The 19766-nt window shown below is 39.6% G+C and overlaps 1 protein-coding gene across 5 annotated transcripts in view; it reads right to left on the bottom strand.

The window, feature by feature from the left end:
* Positions 1-1199: 1199 nt before the first annotated feature.
* The window catches only part of LOC146519245 (NACHT, LRR and PYD domains-containing protein 3-like), a 67325-nt gene continuing 48758 nt past the window's right edge, over positions 1200-19766 (bottom strand). For 4 of the 5 annotated variants that reach the window (XM_085159430.1, XM_085159433.1, XM_085159434.1 and 1 more), the window contains 4 exons: positions 19472-19645; positions 17426-17599; positions 3706-3752; positions 1200-3551 (listed from right to left, as the gene is read on the bottom strand). In XM_085159430.1, the coding sequence (XP_085015556.1) occupies positions 3013-3551; positions 3706-3752; positions 17426-17599; positions 19472-19645 (934 nt within the window). In that variant the 3' untranslated portion in view covers positions 1200-3012. The remainder of the gene's footprint in view (positions 3552-3705; positions 3753-17425; positions 17600-19471; positions 19646-19766) is intronic. The other variant, XR_014874085.1, reaches the window with a different exon arrangement.

The raw sequence follows: 19766 nt of genomic DNA, 5'->3' as shown, positions 1-19766 counted from the left end.
TAGTTGACCTCTGACATGGAGAGATAAAGGAAGTGTTTGTAATGAAAAAAGGTGTAAACTATGGAGGTTCAGTTGGGATGTGTGTGCTGGGATGCTCTTGATAAGGAAGCCTCTTTTATTGTTTTATGACTTGTTTTGCTGCCTGTTGGGAGCCTACCTGTAACCCCCTATGTGTAATCATCGAGTCTTACTGTTACAGAGTGTGGCTACTAGATAATTATAGGGGGATGATACAGTGCTAGTGTGCAAGGCTCGCAAAATTTCAAAATCTCTGGTAGCCCTTTGGGCAGGCATTCTTCAGTTTTTGGTAGCCCAAAATAAATTTAAGTAGCCCGAATAAAAAAATAAAGCTATTTTTTTATGTTTTGGTTCCTTTACAATATTATACATTAAAGTATAATATTGTAACGGAAACAAAAGTTAATCAAAAAAATTGTTAAAATCACAAATCACAACAACTGTATAAAAATTACAACCATCAACTCAAATACTTGGTTCAAATTGAACAGAAATTTCTATGGACTTGTAAGAACTGTGCAGAACATGAATCAGTCTGTGTCAGATCCTGAATCTGAAATTTTCACTGAAGTCACAGGTAAGAAGTAAGTGGAACCAAGATCGAGGCCATTTGCTTTTTGAAGTTTGCAAAGACTGCTAAATTCTGCCAGTGGTAGTTCACTCTTTGCAATATAGCACGCTGTTCTAAACTGATTTTTCAGGAGTTCTTGTTGTGCTTGGTTTAGTTTTAGTATGGTTTTTTTTTGCAATTGGTGTTTGTTCTGGGAAAGATACTGCAGACTGGGCAATAATGCATTTCTCATGGGTTCTGATGGGGTCTTTCTTAAAATTACTGGTCCCAGTAACAAAGGCGCTTGTCGACTCAGAAATCAAATGAAACTCACAACACACCTGGCAGAACATCATGTTCTTTAGCTCGTCATATTCCAGCCACAGAAATTCTTTTGTCCATGAAACCAAAAAAGTTGCGCTTTCTTTTTGCCTCATAGTCTGATTTGTCATAACTTTTCCGTTTTGCGGCAAGCTTTTCTTTGGCTGCCCCTTCTTCACCCTGACCTGTCTTATTTAGCTGAGCAGAACTAAAATACCAGCTTAAATCCTGCTGCTTTTACACTCACTCACATAACGCTCAGCGATTCTTTGCGCAATCAACCTCTCACATGTTTAAGCTTGCTGCGAGAGATTTCACTTGTCGCGTTTGAATAGTAAGCTAATGAGTGATAAGACGATGTCAGAGGAATTGGTGCGCAATTAATCGTCATTCACCAATCAGTGCTGCTGCTCTCTACACACCGTTTGCGCGATCGCAAAATGAAAGTGAAAGCAAAAAGCAAGCGCAAATTCAAACGCAATTTCAATATGTCACATATTGACAGTGGCTCATGGGGTGCAAAAAAAGTGCAGGTATATTACTACTTCAGTTGTTTAAACAAATCTAGGAAAATGCTTGTTGCACAGTCAAGTTGGAGTAACAGAAAAAGAAGCAGAAGGTTTAGCAGGCAGAGGTTTTTAAATAGGAATCACTGAATTGAAACAAAGAGCTTAATTAGTGTGAAAGTTAACTGCAGCCCCATCAGAGCTGTGATAAAGATTGAGTTTCTCCAAACATTAGGAACTAATGTCTGAACAACAATTATTCATGATTGATTCTTTATTAGTCTTTCTGTATAAAAGATCTTAGTGTCCAACATAAAGGATGAAGCTGGACTCTCACACCACTCCAATGCTGCTGTTACACTGTCAACACACCACAACCATATTTTGGTCACTTTGCCACAACTCATATCAGGACAGACTGTCAGACGTTCACTGCCAACATTACTAACCATTACAAAATGAAAAAACAAACACCCATAGAAAAAAATTGAAGAAAAAAGCAAGTTTGTGCAATATTTGTGTCAGAAACATTTCTAACATGTGAACACAACACTGTGAGAAAGCAACCAAGTTTATTTTGTGTCAAAAATGACAAACACAAAGAAATGAGTCATAAAAGCCAATGTTCATTATTTAGCACATCGATTCAGCCAGTGGACAAACTCTTTAACCAAGCAATGTGATACAGAACTTATTTGTTAGCATAAGTATGAAAATGCGCAAGAAAAACCGACATACATGATAAATTGCACCAACGATACTTAGGGAGGAATAAAAACACAGGAGTCATCGGCCATTTTGGATGAATAAACACACCCCCAAGAGAGCACCAACTTTATTAACAGCTGCACACATGTAAATCAAACATCAAACATAAACCCTCTGGCTGTTTCCATAATTGAGAGCATTTTCTTTCTTTGTGTCAACAATATGCAATGCTATATAAGAACGTTTTCACATTTCTACGCACATTCAAACAAAGACGTTACCAACATACTGAAGAATATTACTGTTGAAAATGTCTCTGTGAAAAACACAAGACTAGTTTCATATAGTCAATGCAGCGTCTGCTGTTTTTTTTAGATAAGGCACATGCATTATGATCCAACAATACAAAATGATTCTGCTTAGAACTGCATTCAAAACCATTGATCCAATATTTTCAGCTTCTATGGCTGAAACATTTTCACATGATGAGCTTCCAACAATGAGTGAAACAGTAAGAGCGTGTGGAGAGTTTGGAAACATCCTATTAAGAAAGAGAAATCAAACATTTTGATTAATTTTAATGAGCTCAGACTTGTTGAAAATGCAGAGGAGCTGGTTGTGAACTGAGCTTCAGAGAAACACAACATACTGATATTCACTGTGAAGCTTTGAGTTGAAAAAGACAGAAAAACAACATGTGGATCCTGGAATAATGGGAGCTTCCACCTTTAAAGGACTGAAGAGGAAGACGTTTACAAGGAATCATTTAGAACAGTTTCAAACATCAACTGATTGAATCCATGAATCTGAAAACGTGTTTGTGAGTGAAAGAGACAGACATGTACAGACTGAACTATCTGTTCAACAGTCAGAGTGTTTCTCTAACAGGAGACGCTCTTTACACTCCACTCAGCACAGGGACACTGAGGCACCAGGAAACCTGAACCAAAACCCAGGATAAAGAGTTTGAGTGAATGTGGTGTTGAAGGTGTGGAGGTGGATCAGGGTGTCAGAGGAGACTCTGTAGAAGGACAGAGTGCCAGCAGGACAGTCCACATACACTGCTACTCTGTTAGAGACAGAGGAGGAGGAGGAAGAGGAGGAGATGAATGTTTGTCTATAATTGTGCCAGACATAACGAGGAGCACCATCAGAGCAGTACAGACACCAGGACTGTTCATTGTGTCCAAACACACAGTCATTACTGACTCCTTTCCTTCTGATGCTTCTGTAACTCACTGATATATAAACGTTTCCTCTCCACTCGACCTCCCAGTAACAGCGACCAGTCAGACCATTTCTACACAGCAGCTGAGGATAAACATCAAACCTCTCTGGATGATCAGGATATGACTGAACCTCCTCCACACGTGTCACCTTCCTGTTGTTGTCAGACAGTTGGAGCTTTGTGTTCACTGTGTTTGTGTCGATTGTGAGCTGACAGGAATCTGATGGAGAGAACAAACACAATCCAGCTGCAGTTATTGATCCATCATCTGTTCATTGATTGACACTTTAATGATGATTCCTGACATCAGAATGATGAAGATGGTTGAATGTGTGCTGCTTTGTTTTCATGAATCCCATTAAAAACACACTTACACTTCCTCAGACCTGGTCTCAACCATCGGACTCCAGCAGGCTCCACCCTGAAAGGAGGAGGAGGGTCAGAGCAGCACAGTCACAGTGGATAAAACTACTGATGATTTGGACTGATCCTGGATCTGTCAGTAGAACACTGTATTGAATGAAATATGACTGACTCAAAGTGTGACCTTCATTATCTGTATATTCCTCTTCTGTTTAGCTGAAAAGGACACCTCCCTGCCCTTGCTGCAAGCTGTATTTTCTCATTTTGGTGTTTGTGTGGTTACTGTGGTTACTGTACATGACCTCGGTCATCTGAGATAGTACAGCGTTGTTTTCATGTGCCCCCGAAACCCATTCATGTTCTGATTTAACAGCCGATTTCTCCACATGCACACAGAGAAATGTCTGCCTCTGTCACACAAACACTGGACCGTATATTTGTTTCTGAATATTTCATGTTGAAACTATTCAACTATTACTGTATGTCCTCAGCAAACACTCTGATCTTCATGTTAGTGCACTGAATCGTTCTGCTGTCAGCTGACATCACTGGGAGTCACCTCTCAGTCTCCTTCTGTCCTCTGAAAGTCGGAAATTTCATTTCTCATTAAGATTACCTCCAGTCTGAGTTATTGTCACATTACTGACAACTCAATCAAGAAAAACTGGGAAGTAGAAAATTATTCATTTTACAATATTTATTCTATTCTATTAAAATAGAACAATAAATATTAATCTGTGACTGCTATTTGTTAGCATACAATGTTAAAAATAATCAAATGAATAACAGCAGCTTCTCTGACTGTGGTAATAAAACCTTAAATATGTGAAGAAGGCAGGTAACACTCATCCTTGAATATTATATTTATATATAAGAAGATATAACAGTTTTCTCAAATATTACATTTCAGTGCAAATTCAAGGTATAAATAGCTATTTCTTTTCATTTATACCTGTGCGACTGTCTAACAGTCAAATATCAATACACTGATGCTGTGTCCCAATTCAGGGTCTGCACGCTTGAAGTACGCATTTTAAGTGCGATTACGTCACCGCCACGCGACGATGGCTGTCCCAATTTGAAGTGTACTTCAAATGCATACTCCAAATGCGCCGTCGATTTCCCCAAATATCAAGCGTGGTCCGGTGCACGCTTCGTGGTCCCATATATCCCACAATTCATAGCGTGGCGTTGGGTGTGGATAATTTTGCCGCAAAATACGGCAGAAGGGAGCGGCCGAAAAGTGAACTGTCAAAAGTAAGTACTGAATATGACGTCACTTATTTATGTGCAAATGTTTAATAACGAAGGACATTAAAACATTACTATTGGCCACATGTCGGCAAAGTTATGTGACATTAGTGATGTTCATACTTTCAGCGTTAACTTGGTTGTATATATATATGTGTGTGTATATATATATATATATATATATATATATATATATATATATATATATCATAATAATCTGACAATACTATAATATTGGCCATATTATATTTACACTACCACAGTGAGATAATTTTAGTCTCATGAACAACATTAGCTAATTGTTATTTACTAACTAATCTTGAAATGACTGTTCGGTACAGAAATGAAGCCCAACAATCATGTTTTACAGTCCTGTGGTTTCAGCCTCAGATACTCAACTAATCAAAATGATGTCATGACAAAAATGATTGACCAACAAAACATTTTTCTCCTTCATTTCTGTCACACAAAGCTGTATGTAACGTTCCTCGCGGTTAGTATCATGGTTGCTAGGCAACCTGAACAGCTCGACGAAGGCTAGACCGTCCCATTTCACAAGCCTCTCACTTCCGCACTTCTCGTACTTATAGTACGCACCGTACGTAGTACGCGTAGTGCGCGTACTTCAAGCGTGTGGTCTCTTAATTGGGACACAGCAAATGACCACTGTTTCAAAGTGTTAGGGTGCCTGGGTCGTTGACCCAGAGTTTATGTCTGTGAAGGTTTTCAGTCATCCAGGTTATCGCAGTCTAAGGAGCTTGGAAAGAAAAGCGTCTGGACTTCTTTAAGTTGCTTGAAGATGTTTACCTCTACCTGATCACATGAACCAAGGTGTGAAAACGGGTGTAGGTCACAATCAGCCTGGGTTTCGGGTGAGCTCATTGTGAAACCTGGCCCCACCCTATCATATGATTTCCTGAGGTCAGATGGCCCAGGATGTGAGTGGGCATTAAGGCGTCTGGGAAGGGAACTCAAAACTGGATTATAGATGGCAGACAGTTGGTGTCGTAAGCCACCACCTCTGTTCAAAGATGGTCGGTCACAGTGGACATAAATGGCTTCTTTCACTCCTCTTTCAAACCATTTGTCCTCTCTGTCCAAAATGTGAACATTGGCATCCTCGAAAGAGTGTCCTTTATCCTTAAGATGCAGATGGACAGCTGAGTCTTGTGCAGGTAGCTCTTCTATAGAAAAGCCACCTCATGTGATTAGGTAGAGGATCATCAGGGGGTCATTTTGTCCCTCTTTGAGGGTTACTCCCACTGGGTTTTTGGTTTATTTGAAGAGTTTCAGTCAGGTTTCAGAGTTCATCACAGCACAGAAACAGCTTTAGTGAAGGTTACAAATGATCTTCTTATGGCCTCTGACAGTGGACTCATCTCTGTGCTTGTCCTTCTTGACCTTAGTGCAGCATTCGATACTGTTGACCATAATATCCTATTAGAGCGATTAGAACATGCTGTAGGTATTACAGGTATTGCACTGCAGTGGTTTGTATCATATCTATCTAATAGACTCCAATTTGTGCATGTAAATGGAGAGTCCTCTTCACACACTGAGGTTAATTATGGAGTTCCACAGGGTTCAGTGCTAGGACCAATTCTGTTTACATTATACATGCTTCCCCTAGGCAGCATCATTAGAAGACATAGCATACATTTTCACTGCTATGCAGATGACACCCAGCTCTATCTGTCCATGAAGCCAGAGAACACACACCAATTAGTTAAACTGCAGGAATGTCTTAAAGACATAAAGACTTGGATGGCCACTAACTTTCTGCTTCTTAACTCAGATAAAACTGAGGTCATTGTACTCGGCGCTGAAAAGCTTAGAAATATGGTATCTAACCAGATTCTTACTCTGGATGGCATTACCTTGGCCTCCAGTAACACTGTGAGGAACCTTGGAGTCATTTTTGACCAGGATATGTCCTTCAACGCACATATTAAACAAATATGTAAGACTGCGTTCTTCCATTTGCGCAACATCTCTAAAATTAGAAATATCCTGTCTCAGAGTGACGCTGAAAAACTAGTTCATGCATTTATTACTTCCAGGCTGGACTACTGCAATTCATTATTATCAGGATGTCCAAAAAACTCACTGAAAAGCCTTCAGTTAATCCAAAATGCTGCAGCAAGAGTATTGACAGGGACTAGAAAGAGAGAGCATATTTCTCCTGTTTTGGCTTCCCTTCATTGGCTTCCTGTTAAATCCAGAATTGAATTCAAAATCCTGCTCCTCACATACAAGGTCTTAAATAATCAGGCCTATCTTATCTTAATGACCTTGTAGTACCATATCACCCTATTAGAGCACTTCGCTCTCACTCTGCAGGCCTACTTGTTGTTCCTAGAGTATTTAAAAGTAGAATGGGAGGGAGAGCCTTCAGTTTTCAGGCCCCTCTTCTGTGGAACCAGCTTCCAGTTTGGATTCGGGAGACAGACACTATCTCTACTTTTAAGATTAGGCTTAAAACTTTCCTTTTTGCTAAAGCATATAGTTAGGGCTGGACCAGGTGACCCTGAATCCTCCCTTAGTTATGCTGCAATAGATGTAGGCTGCCGGGGGATTCCCATGATGCATTGAGTTTTTCCTTTCCAGTCACCTTTCTCACTCACTATGTGTTAACAGACCTCTCTGTATTGAATCGTATCTGTTATTAATCTCTGTCTCTCTTCCACAGCATGTCTTTTATCCTGTCTTCCTTCTCTCACCCCAACCGGTCGCAGCAGATGGCCGCCCCTCCCTGAGCCTGGTTCTGCCGGAGGTTTCTTCCTGTTAAAAGGGAGTTTTTCCTTCCCACTGTCGCCAAAGTGCTTGCTCATAGGGGGTCATATGATTGTTGGGCTTTTCTCTGTATCTATGAAGCGCCTTGAGGCAACATTTGTTGTGATTTGGCGCTATATAAATAAAATTGAATTGAATTGAATTGAATTGGGTTTAAATCTGGGACTCTCCACCATTTGACCCTAGAACTGAAGAATCTTCTCGAATCAGAGGTGAAACGTCTTCAAGCAAGGTAAAGAAGTCCAGACACTTTTCTTTCCAAGCTCCTTAGATGACCCAGAGTTGAGAGTTTTCATTATTATTGTACTTTGGTTTTTGCCTTTATTCATCATTTGTAGTCTTTTGGTTTCTTTGTCAGAGTTGTGCCTTATGGTTTCTGTTCTGTTCCATAGTTTTTGTATTTCTGTGTCAAGTCTGCCTCTGTGTTATGTTTCCCTTTTTTACTTTTAAGGTCCATGTCTTATGTTAATGTATCTGGTTTTGCTTCCCCCTTGCCCCAGCTGTATTTCCCTCCTGTTACCCATTCCCTGATTGCTCCGTCTGCGTATTTAAGCCCTGTGTTTCTCTGTGTCCGTGTCGTGATCTCCCTTATCCACCATCTTCTATGCTGTGCGTTCTGTCTGCCAGCCTGCCGAGTTAGTTCATTTTGTATTCTACTTCAGCCAGTTTTCTGTTTGCCATCCAGCATTAAAGCTGTATTTAAGTTCACCTTTTGTTTCCGTGAGTCTGCATTTTGGGTCCTTTTCCTACCTGCACACAGCTGTTTCATAACACAAAGCTTTAGTTATATATATATTTTTAACTTTTATTGCCAAAAATAACAAGGCAATTCACATCAACAACATGACCTGAGACCAAATCTGCTGCATATAATGGTGGGGGTTATTCAAAAACTTAATTTAAAAGAAAAAACATATATACACATATACATAAATACATATATACATACATACATACCAATACCTAACCACAGATGTAACAATGTTAAGGCTTGAGTGTCCTTTCAAGATATTTTATAATTAGTCTCCATTTTTTCCTCAAAGGTTGGCACTTTTAATTGCAGTTGAGCTGTTATCCATTCCATCGTATAGACATGTCTAGTTTTCAGAAGCCACTGGGCATCTGTGGGTGTTTCTGGTTTGAGCCAGTGAATTGTTATCATTTTTCATGCAGTCATGAGGAGGAGATGCAGGAGAAAGTGCTGCTCATAGGAGAAACCATCAGGAAAGATATCCAACAAAAAGATCAGAAGATCCATTGGGAGGTTGACTGACAATATGTTTTGTATAATGTTCTTGACATCCATCCAGTACTGTTGTATGTAAACACAGTCCCAAAAAATATGCGTCTGGTCCCCCACAGACCCACACCCTCTCCAACATTTATCACTGACACTACTTTTGGATAGAAAGGTTTTCAGTGGAGTTCTAAAAAATCTTAATTTAATCTTCCAGTCAAATTCCTTCCACATTTGACTACCCGCCCCTCTATGGCAGCCACAACAGACACTCTCCCATGTGACATCATCCAACATTATATTGAGTTCCATTTCCCATCGTTGTTTTATATGATAGGTATTATCAGACATGTCAACCAGCAGTTTCTGGTAGATCAAAGACACTTGGTTTTTCAACGTACCTGACTTTTCAAGCAGTTGATTCTGTACATCTGGACGTAGCATTTTTCTGGGAGAAACGTTTCGTCACTCATCCAAGTGACTTTTTCAGTCTCAGCTGACTGCAGGTTTCCCCAATCTTATAAACAGTACATTTGCATAATGAGTGAAACCAGCCCTATTCCAATGTTAAGATCAGCGGGAAGTTGAAGAGTTGATTTACACAGCTCTAGTACAAACAGCTTAACATCTCTTCCCTCACTCCCTTCTGGGACACGATAGATCCTCAGGTTGTTTCACCTTAGTCTATTTTGCATGTCCTTGCATCGTGCTGTGAGATCCATTTCTTTATGTAACAAGTACCGGAGAGCTTGTTCATGACGCCTGGTGGAGTCTTCGTTGTCGCCGATCCGCTTCTCCATCTCCATTGTTCTGTTTTCCAGCTTTGTCATATCTTCTCTCAAAATCTTGAAAGATGCCTCCAGTCTCGTCAGAGCTTGCTGTGTTTCCATATGCCCGTCTTTGTTATCTTTTCTTATCTTCTCCAGTTCTGCAAATATCCTCGTATCTGCATCACGAGTGCTAGCAGTAGCATTAGCATCTGCATTCGAGGACAAAGTTAGTTGCTTCAAATGCTCGCCTTTATCTTTATTTTGATCCTGTTTGCTGGATCCCTTGCCTCTCAGGGACGATGCCATGCCGGTTTTAAAAATTGTAGTTAGGAGTAATGTATTAATCTGGATGGAGCTCGTTCCTTATGCTGCTTGACTAGATCATGGCGTCACCGGAACCCAGCTTTAGTTACATTTAAGGGCAATATCCCAAAAATAAACTAAAAAGATTTGATCCTTGTATGTTTCAGATTAAAAGGAAGACAAACTGATGCAGTAAATATTCTTTTACTGGATGAGAAAATTGTGTAATATGATTCACTTAAGATGTTCAAGATATCAGTGCATTAAGCAGACTGTTTGAGTCGGAGGGTCTAACAGGAGAGAGATGATACAGAAACATGACATCTTTATAAAAATACTGACACACTTTATGAATGTACAACTTTTCACAGCTCTTTGAACCTTTTGTTGAAATGAGCTGCATACTTTTTCCACTGAAACCAGCACAATCCCACTGATGAAAACAAAATTTTAACTAAATAAAATTTATCACAGCATGATCACGTCTGTTTTCTTACCACAGTTCATGGGCCAGATGTTTAGTCCCCTTAAATACACTTACTTTAAATAGTGAACTGTCTGCTCAGTTTATCATAAAATGTTTAGTATGGCTTCACACTGCCAATCATACCCAGCTTTGGTAGAAAATTTAACTAACTAACCAAAGCTTGACCCAAGCCACATATGTCTGGACTGAAATAAAGGGCCCACCCAGGAGAGATACACCCTTCAAATCTGGGGAAAAGACGGATGCACTTGTGAGCCGCAACTGGAGCACCCTTCGAATTTGGACAGCCTTCGTCACCTCAGTGTGACATAATCGGCCTACAAATGCAGCCTCCCATGGATGCTGCCTCTGAATGTGGACACATCCATTGTCATTCCCTCTCATTGCTAGATAACGGCAAGCTAGCAAGCTGCATGTGACGAATAAAGAACCTCGAACCTTGATTTGGGGCCATTATCAGGATTTACTGCTCTTGTTAGTACTATTAGCAGCTAATGCTATTTTGAGTCATTCAGCATTAGCCAATAATGCTTATGCATTTTCCCCCTTGCTTTTCAGCCAGGTGAGCAGCTAATGCTATGTAGACTGCATTGCCCACTCAGGATTTTTGTGACCACAACCTAGTCTGACCAATTCTACATTCATTCATTGCAAAAGCCATAATAAATATCTTCTCTTCGTACTTTTTCTTTTATTTTGTCAAACAACAGAATGAGAATGAAATTTAAGAGTGAATTTAAAAATATCCTGTCACCAGTGTTGGTCAAGTTACTTGAAAAATGTAATCAGTGACTAATTACTGATTATTTCCCCCCAAAACTAATCCAGTTACTTTACTGATGACTTGTTTTCAAAAGTAATTTGTTACTTTGATATTTAGTTACTTTTTAAAAACATAATACACAACCTGAATAGGTAATAAAGAAATAAATCTTTCAGCCTAATTCTACTTTTTCTGTATAATCCATCATATAAAATGTTATCAAATGAAAAAGTCTCATTTTAAAACTTGTTTTCTTAGTTTTAATCTTTTAACTTTCTGCATTAAGCACAAATTAAAAAATATACAAAATTATCTGACTGGAAGAAATTTGTTTAACATTTAAACCCATTTTCTGCATATTCCAGCATGTAAAATAAAATAGTTTTTTGTGTTTACACTCACTCTTTCAAATAGATGCAAGTAAATCACAGCAAAAAATAAATAAAATCAAAGACTCAACGGTCCCGTTGCTCTATTTTCACCTGTATAGCAGGAGTGGGGCAGGTGGAGGTTTGCTCTGGTCCAGGTGTGCCACAGTGGTCATGTCAGTGGAAGGATCCGGGGGTTACTCTGTGACTTTCACATTGCCCTGGCAGGGTACTTGGTGCTTGCTCAGAAGTCTTCCCATGCAGTGTGCAGCGGACTGTAATGTTGTTGTCACTTTTTACAGAATCAATCTCAAAGTAAAGTCAGTACTTCCACGCTTTAAACTCTGCATGGCCATACTTTCTCCTTCACTTGATATATTATCCATTGTTGATCTGCACGTAGCTGTGGCCACGAACATCACCTGCGCTTACATCATTGTCATGAGACACTCACAAACAAAATCACGATTTAGTAATGCAGTAACAAAGCGTGCTTATGGGAAAGTAGCAGTAATCTAATTACCTTTTTTGCAATAGTAATCCCTTACTTTACTCAGTACTTGAAAAGAGTAATCGGATTACAGTAACGCGTTACTGCCCATCTCTCCCAGACACACAGAGTAACACTTAAAAACGGAGTCATACATTTATTAAGTCTAGGCTGGACTGCTGCAGGAAAACTCATGAAACATCTAACATCTGGTTGCAGTCAGTTGTGTACATCCACAGAGAGCAGCAGGTCAGCCTGTACACTAAGAAAATTTACTGGACCTCTCAATAGAAATTATTGTGAGTTATGATTCTTTTCCCCACACTGAACCATTACATTTAATTTTAGGGTTCCTCACCTGCTTAATCCACTTTAATCCCTGACTGTCCACATTTTCCTGTTTAGAGGCAAAGTCACCCTCTACAATGTAGCAACAGGAAATTGAAATATTTTTTTCTTTCTTTTTCAAAATGAGTACAATTAGAATGATAAATTAGACTGAAGTCTGTATTCCTATCTACTGCTATTATATTATTATAGCACAAGGTGCAGTGAGCTTTGAACAAAAATAGGAGGTAGAAACAACTTACTTTTCACTTTCTTGCTTTGAGTACATTTCAAAGCCTTTACTTTTTTACTGATAGTATTGACAAACAGTCCAGGGTCAGCAAATTTGTATGAGCAGGATTGGAGAGCACAGAGAACCAACTGCATCTGTGTCAGGGTTCTGGGTCTGAGCAACCCAGGATCCCTGAGCAGTTATGGACTGGTTATATCTTATGCTATACGTGGAAGGAAACTGTGACCTAGGACAAGCTGATGGCATAACATGTAAGTACAACTCCTCCGGTTTCTAATGCAAAAAAAAATTATTGCGCTAGCTCACGTGGTTGCAGAGCTACCGGGATTTAAAAATAGTTACGCAAAACGGAGCATGCCCGCTGCGACTGGCTTTAAAGGGTTAATAACTTTACTTTGCTTATTGGCCGTGGGGGACTTTTGGACACTCAATTTTTCTAAGATGAGAACATTTAACAGTGTCCCCATTCTGCGAGACATGGTTCCCAGATCTACATGCGTCACTGCTGCTATATATCCTGTACAATTTCCAATGTATTTGGAACAGGACATTAATTTATCATTTGAACTACAGAAAGATTTACCTCACCTTCAAAACCTTCTTGCTTTGTACAATTACAAAATTAGTTATGAAAAATCCTGCTTTGTTTCAACATTTCACAAGTCAAAATCAATAAGTACAAAGCAGAGACTTCTGATCGTCTTACTACTGCTCTTATCTGGTAATGTACAACCTAACCCAGGCCCTGAGCTGCAATGTAGTCAGACACCATCTGAATTTAAATCCTCACCTGGGCTGAAGATAGTTCATCTTAATGTGCACAGTTTGTTACCCAAGATGGATATGGTTAAGATCTGGGTTCAATCAACAGATGCAGATATTATCCTCATTTCTGAAACTTGGTTGTCTAAATATATATCTGATGAACATGTTAGCATGGCTGGCTACAATATCTATCGCACTGATAGGCTTAAGAAAGGTGGTGGTGTTGCTGCTTATGTTAAGTCAAAATTTGATGCTACAATAGTTCTATCAGAATCAATTTGCAAACAATTGGAATTTTTGGCTCTGAATGTGAATGTTGCAAAGGGTCTTTGCATAACAGTTGCTTGTTGCTATCGACCCCCTTCTGCCTCCACAGAAGCTCTGTGTTCTTTAAACCTTTTGCTGTCCAGACTAAATTATGGTAAGCTTGTTCTAGCTGGTGACTTTAACTGGGATTGGCTCAAAACTGTTTCAGATTATTTTAAATCTTTTTGTGATCCTATCAGTCTTACCCAGCTGGTCAATTTACCCACTCGGTCGAATCTCAAAAGCCCTGAAAAGTCTACCTTGATTGACTTGATTTTGACAAATGTTCCTCATAAATTTTCATCTTTGGGTGTCTTTTGTAACGACTTAAGTGACCACTGTGTTGTTGCTGCTATTAGAAATACTAAAGTGGCCAAGTCACAACATCGTATTATTTTTAAAAGAACTCTTAAACATTTTAATGAACAAGCATTTTATCATGATTTGTCAAACTGTGACTGGAAGAAAATAGGATTGATCCCTGATGTAGAATTAGCGTGGGCATTCTTTAGGGATGGGTTTATGCAAATTGTGAATAAACATGCTCCGTTAAGAAGATATAGGATAAAAGGTCGTGAAAACCCCTGGTTCTCCCCAGAGCTGGCAGATATCATTCATGAGTGCAACCTGGCTTGGGCCAAAGCGAGGAAAACTGGCTACCCCAGTGATTGGCTTCTTTTCAGACAACTAAGAAACAAATGTACTTCCTTTATTAAGAAAGCTAAAACAGAATATTATCTGTCTGTCACCACTGAGAACCTAAATAATCCACAGAAGTTCTGGAAAATCATTAAGTCTCTTTCAGTGAGTAAAAGCTCCCACGCTCTACCCACCTATGTTTTTAAGGATTCTGTTCTTGTTTATGATAGCAAGGAGATTATGAATTGCTTTAACAAGCACTTTATATCTTCTGGCTCTTTGTTTGACTCTCTGAACCCAGTCTCTGTAAAACCTGGCACAAACCTTCCGGTGTACACTGGTCAGCCATTTAACTTTGTTCCTTTCTCTGTGCAGGAGGTCTGTAAAGCTCTTAAACTGTTAGATCCTAGAAAATCTCCAGGGCCAGACTTACTAGATCCTTACTTCTTGAAACTGGCAGCTGATTTTGTGGCAGAGCCTCTCACAACACTTTTCAACCTCACACTGGATATGAATAAAATTCCCTCAGTATGGAAATCAGCTTTTGTTATTCCACTATTAAAAGGGGGCGACCCAGCAGTGTTAACTAATTACAGACCAATATCTAATCTATCTGTGCTAGCTAAAGTTCTTGAAGCTCTTGTGTGTGAGCAGTTAAAGGAGTTTTTACACACCAATGCCATTTTATCTGAATATCAATCAGGCTTTAGGAAGAATCACAGTACTATCACAGCTGCAATTAGAGTGGTAAATGATATTACTACTGCACTTGATAAAAAAACAACACTGTGCATCCCTTTTTATTGATTTGTCAAAAGCATTTGACACTGTTGATCATTGTATTTTAAAACTTAGACTCTTCCAGTCAGGACTCTCTGAGAGAGCAGTGGCATGGTTCTCAAACTACCTCAGTAACAGGACTCAGTGCATTAAATCTGATGATTTATGTTCTGACTTGGTTACAGTGCACAACGGAGTGCCACAGGGTTCTGTATTAGGTCCCCTTCTATTTATGATTTACGTAAAAATCTTAGTCTACATGTGCCAGATGCAAACTTGCACTTCTATGCTGATGATACAGTTATTTACAGCTGTGATTCAATTCTTGTCCAAGCCATCGACTCCTTGCATAAAGCCTTTTTTGCTGTCCAGCACTCATTACTTCAGCTTAAACTTGTTCCCCACGCAGACAAAACAAAGCTCATGTTGTTTTCTAAATCAAGGAGACGAGCCCAAACAATCCCATCAGTAACCACTCTTGAAGGTAATAAAATAGAGTTGGTTCACACCTATAAATATCTGGGAATCTTAATTGATATCTTGCTTACCTTCAAACCACATGTAGAGAATCTTGTGAAAAACCTGAAGTTAAAACTGAGATTTTATTTTCAAAATAAATTGTGTTTCTCTTTTAATACAAAGAAGCGGCTTGTTGCTGCAACATTCTTGCCTGTGCTGGATTATGGTGATATTCTATATATGAATGCTTCTGCTCAATGTCTTTGAATGGTTGATTCTGTGTATCATGCTTCTCTGAGGTTCATCACTAACCGTAAATTTCAGAATCATCACTGTGAGTTATACTCTCAGGTAGGATGGCCTGCTTTGGTAAGTCGGAGGAACTCTCATTTATACAGTTTTATATATAAGGCGATACTTGGGTTGCTGCCTTCTTATATATGTTCCCTGCTTGTAATGAAACATGCTGGTCGGTATTCTCTTCGTCCGCATGGTTACTTGTTGCTTTCTGTTCCATTTGCCCAAACTGAACTTGGTAAAAGAGCTTTTGTCCATTTAGCACCCTTGGCTTGGAACAAACTGCAGAAGGAATGGAAAATGACTGAATTCATTTCATTAAGTGCTTTTAAATCTAAACTACGAATCCTTGAGGCCAAGTCCATAACATGCAAGTGTTTCAATTAGATTGTCATTTTAACTGACTTTTTATTTTTATTTGAATTTTATTGAATTAAATTGAATTTTATTTGTATTCTTTCACTTATTGTTGCATGTGTGTTGTTGCTGCCTGTGTTTGAGTAATTTCTGTAACTGTGAGACACCTGCTGCTCCCTATCTTGGCCAGGTCTGGGATCTTACTGGTTAAATAAAGGTTAATAAATAAATAAATAATTCATTTCTGATGGTGGCCAACTTTGACCGGGAACACCACAGATGTAACAAAGTTGACTAAACACTAAAAATTCAATGAAAGAGGCTCTGAGAATCTTTGTTTTGATTTTTTTTTTTTTGCTATGTTTTACTTGCATCTATTTCAAAGAGTGAGTGTAAACACAAAAAAATATATTATGAATTAAACTATATGGCTGACTCAACAGCCATTTAATGAGCAAATGGGCAATTCCTTCACTTTGCCATCATCGATTAAACAGACAAAAAGGCCTTGAGTTCATTTGAGGTGTGGTACTTTCAGTTGAAAGGTTTTGCTGTGATAAATGTGGCCAAAGAAGCTCTTCATACAGGTGAAACAAGCCATATGCAAAAGGCCATGCAAGAAATTGCTGCAATATTAGGAGTAGAAAATTTTAATCTTAACCCAACTGAGTATTTCAAAAGTTTGGACAGAAAGGCCCACAAACAAACAACATCTTAAAGCTGCTGCAGTAAAGGCCTAGCAGAGCATTAAAATATTTTTGTTAAACCCAGTGAATTAAAGCTGAAAGTCTGCATCAGATTTTTTTTTTTTTCATTTAAAATGTCAAGAATCAAAAATAGAAAAAGTTGTCTCTGTCCAAATATCTATGGACCTCACTGTAGGTCTACTGTTAATCAGATTTTCAACATGACTTATCAGTTATCATTAATGTTACTGCAAATGGACTCATTGGAGAACCCCTATATAAATATCCATCTACTTTCCAGCTAGACAAGTGTTTCTGTTCCTGAAACAAAAAGGAAGTGAGGGAAGGACACAGGAAATGTTTCCAGCTCTTCCTCCTCTATCAGACATTCTCTCCATACCTGAGAGTGTCCAGTCTCCAGCCAGGATCCCTCAGTCCAGCCGACAGCAGCTCAATTCCTGAGTCTCCTGGATGATTGTAACTCAGGTCCAGCTCTCTCAGATGGGAGGGGTTGGAGCTCAGAGCTGAAGCCAAATTAATACAGCCTTGCTCTGTGACCAGACAGCCTGACAGACTGCAGACACACAAAACAACTCATCTGAAAACACTTCACTTTTTTGGCTCTCGATTCCAGAGGAAGCCAATGATGGTAAGCTAATACGGAGAAAATACGGTCCCTCTTTCAAGTCCCTCTTAGTGTTCTTGCTGCAGCATGTTGGATGAACTGAAGGTTTTCAGAGAGTTTTCAGAACAACAATGAATTTAATTAATCCATCCTGGAAGTAAGAAATGTGGTGTTTTCCAACACCACAGAAAGGAGAGGGAGGCAGTAATGCATTTAATATTTAATGTGCACATTAATGTAATATGAGTGTAATTCAGAGCCAAATAATTAAACTAATTATAAATAAAAAGGCATCAGACAATTCTATAACCCTTTGCCATTTATTCATTAACACAGGAACTCCCAGAGAGCAGCCATTTGGCTTTTCTACGTTTAAAACCCGCCAACCAGCCAAATGGCTGGTAAGCTTTTAGCTAATATCCTGGACTGAACTGTGAACTGCTGCTTTTGTTATGTAAATAAGGTGGTGCTGAGCCACTAGGTTAGGTGTGGCCTAACCCTAACCCGTCTAGGTGTGGCCTAACCCTAACCCACAAGGAAACTTGTGTTTCTGTTTGCCATCTTAGGGAGAAATCAACACACATGGGTGTATTTCCTTTGTTGCTGAGATTTATTGATAAAAACAGTACAAAAAAACAACAAACAAAAAAGGTGTGGAGGGTTGTGTCCAAAGCAACTGTTCTTTTCTTGCCTTCTTCCCAGCCATATGAGAGTGAGCCAACTCTCTTGCAAATGTACTTCCCTTGCCAAGATATTGGAAGACATTGCAAATGTACTTTGATTTTAGGTCGCAAGCCACCCAAAACTTGATCCGAAACTTGTCAGGTTTACTTGCAATATACTGCAGGGTTAGGGTTATACTGTGGGTTTCACAGGTTTGCTGAGCAGCAGCCTAGTAAACCCCGCAAGGTGACAATTTCATTGACTTCAACAGGAAAGGAAGTCCACAGCTTTTAGCAGCTCCCCACCCCCACACACTAACAAAGAGGCAGTTGGCAGTTAGCCACCCAAAACTTGATCCCAAACTTGTCAGGTTTACTTGCAATATACTGCAGGGTTAGGGTTATACTGTGGGTTTCACAGGTTTGCTGAGCAGCAGCCTAGTAAACCCCGCAAGGTGACAATTTCATTGACTTCAACAGGAAAGGAAGTCCACAGCTTTTAGCAGCTCCCCACCCCCACACACTAACAAAGAGGCAGTTGGCAGTTAGCCACCCAAAACTTGATCCCAAACTTGTCAGGTTTACTTGCAATATACTGCAGGGTTAGGGTTATACTGTGGGTTTCACAGGTTTGCTGAGCAGCAGCCTAGTAAACCCCGCAAGGTGACAATTTCATTGACCTCAACAGGAAAGGAAGTTCACAGCTTTTAGCAGCTCCCCAACCCCACACACTAACAAAGAGGCAGTTGGCAGTTAGCCACCCAAAACTTGATCCCAAACTTGTCAGGTTTACTTGCAATATACTGCAGGGTTAGGGTTATACTGTGGGTTTCACAGGTTTGCTGAGCAGCAGCCTAGTAAACCCCGCAAGGTGACAATTTCATTGACCTCAACAGGAAAGGAAGTTCACAGCTTTTAGCAGCTCCCCACCCCCACACACTAACAAAGAGGCAGTTGGTAGTTAGAAATCCGCAATCATTCACACACCCCCACTCCCCCACTTCTCAAGTAACAACCTAATTTACATATGAATTGATGCTAAAAGACTAGCCAGTTTAGCTTCCACTTGGCTGACTTGGGCTTAGAAAAGCCTGGGACTTCCAGTGTTAATGTAGTATGGATTCTAAATAATGCTGAGTGGAAAAGACTGAATCCTGACCTCAGAGTTTCCAGAGTACAATGTGGACTCTCCAATGCAGCAGACATGAGCTTCAACCCTGAATCATCCAAGTCATTGTTACTCAGGTTCAGCTCTGTCAGCTTAGAGGACTGGGAGCAGACAGCTGTGGACAGAGCTTCACAGCTTCTTCCTGTGAGATTACAGTCACTTGTTCTAGAAATAAAGAACACCGCACACAAACAGAAACACACACACAGCTGAATTTAAATGACTAAGTAGGTCTGGTAATATTTGATGTTGTTTCAGGTCTACCTGGAATTTGCATTTCATTATT

Source organism: Neolamprologus multifasciatus, chromosome 5, assembly GCF_963576455.1.
Source record: "Neolamprologus multifasciatus chromosome 5, fNeoMul1.2, whole genome shotgun sequence".
Classification (NCBI taxonomy): Eukaryota; Metazoa; Chordata; class Actinopteri; order Cichliformes; family Cichlidae; genus Neolamprologus; species Neolamprologus multifasciatus.
This window is presented reverse-complemented; position numbering and strand designations above follow the sequence as displayed.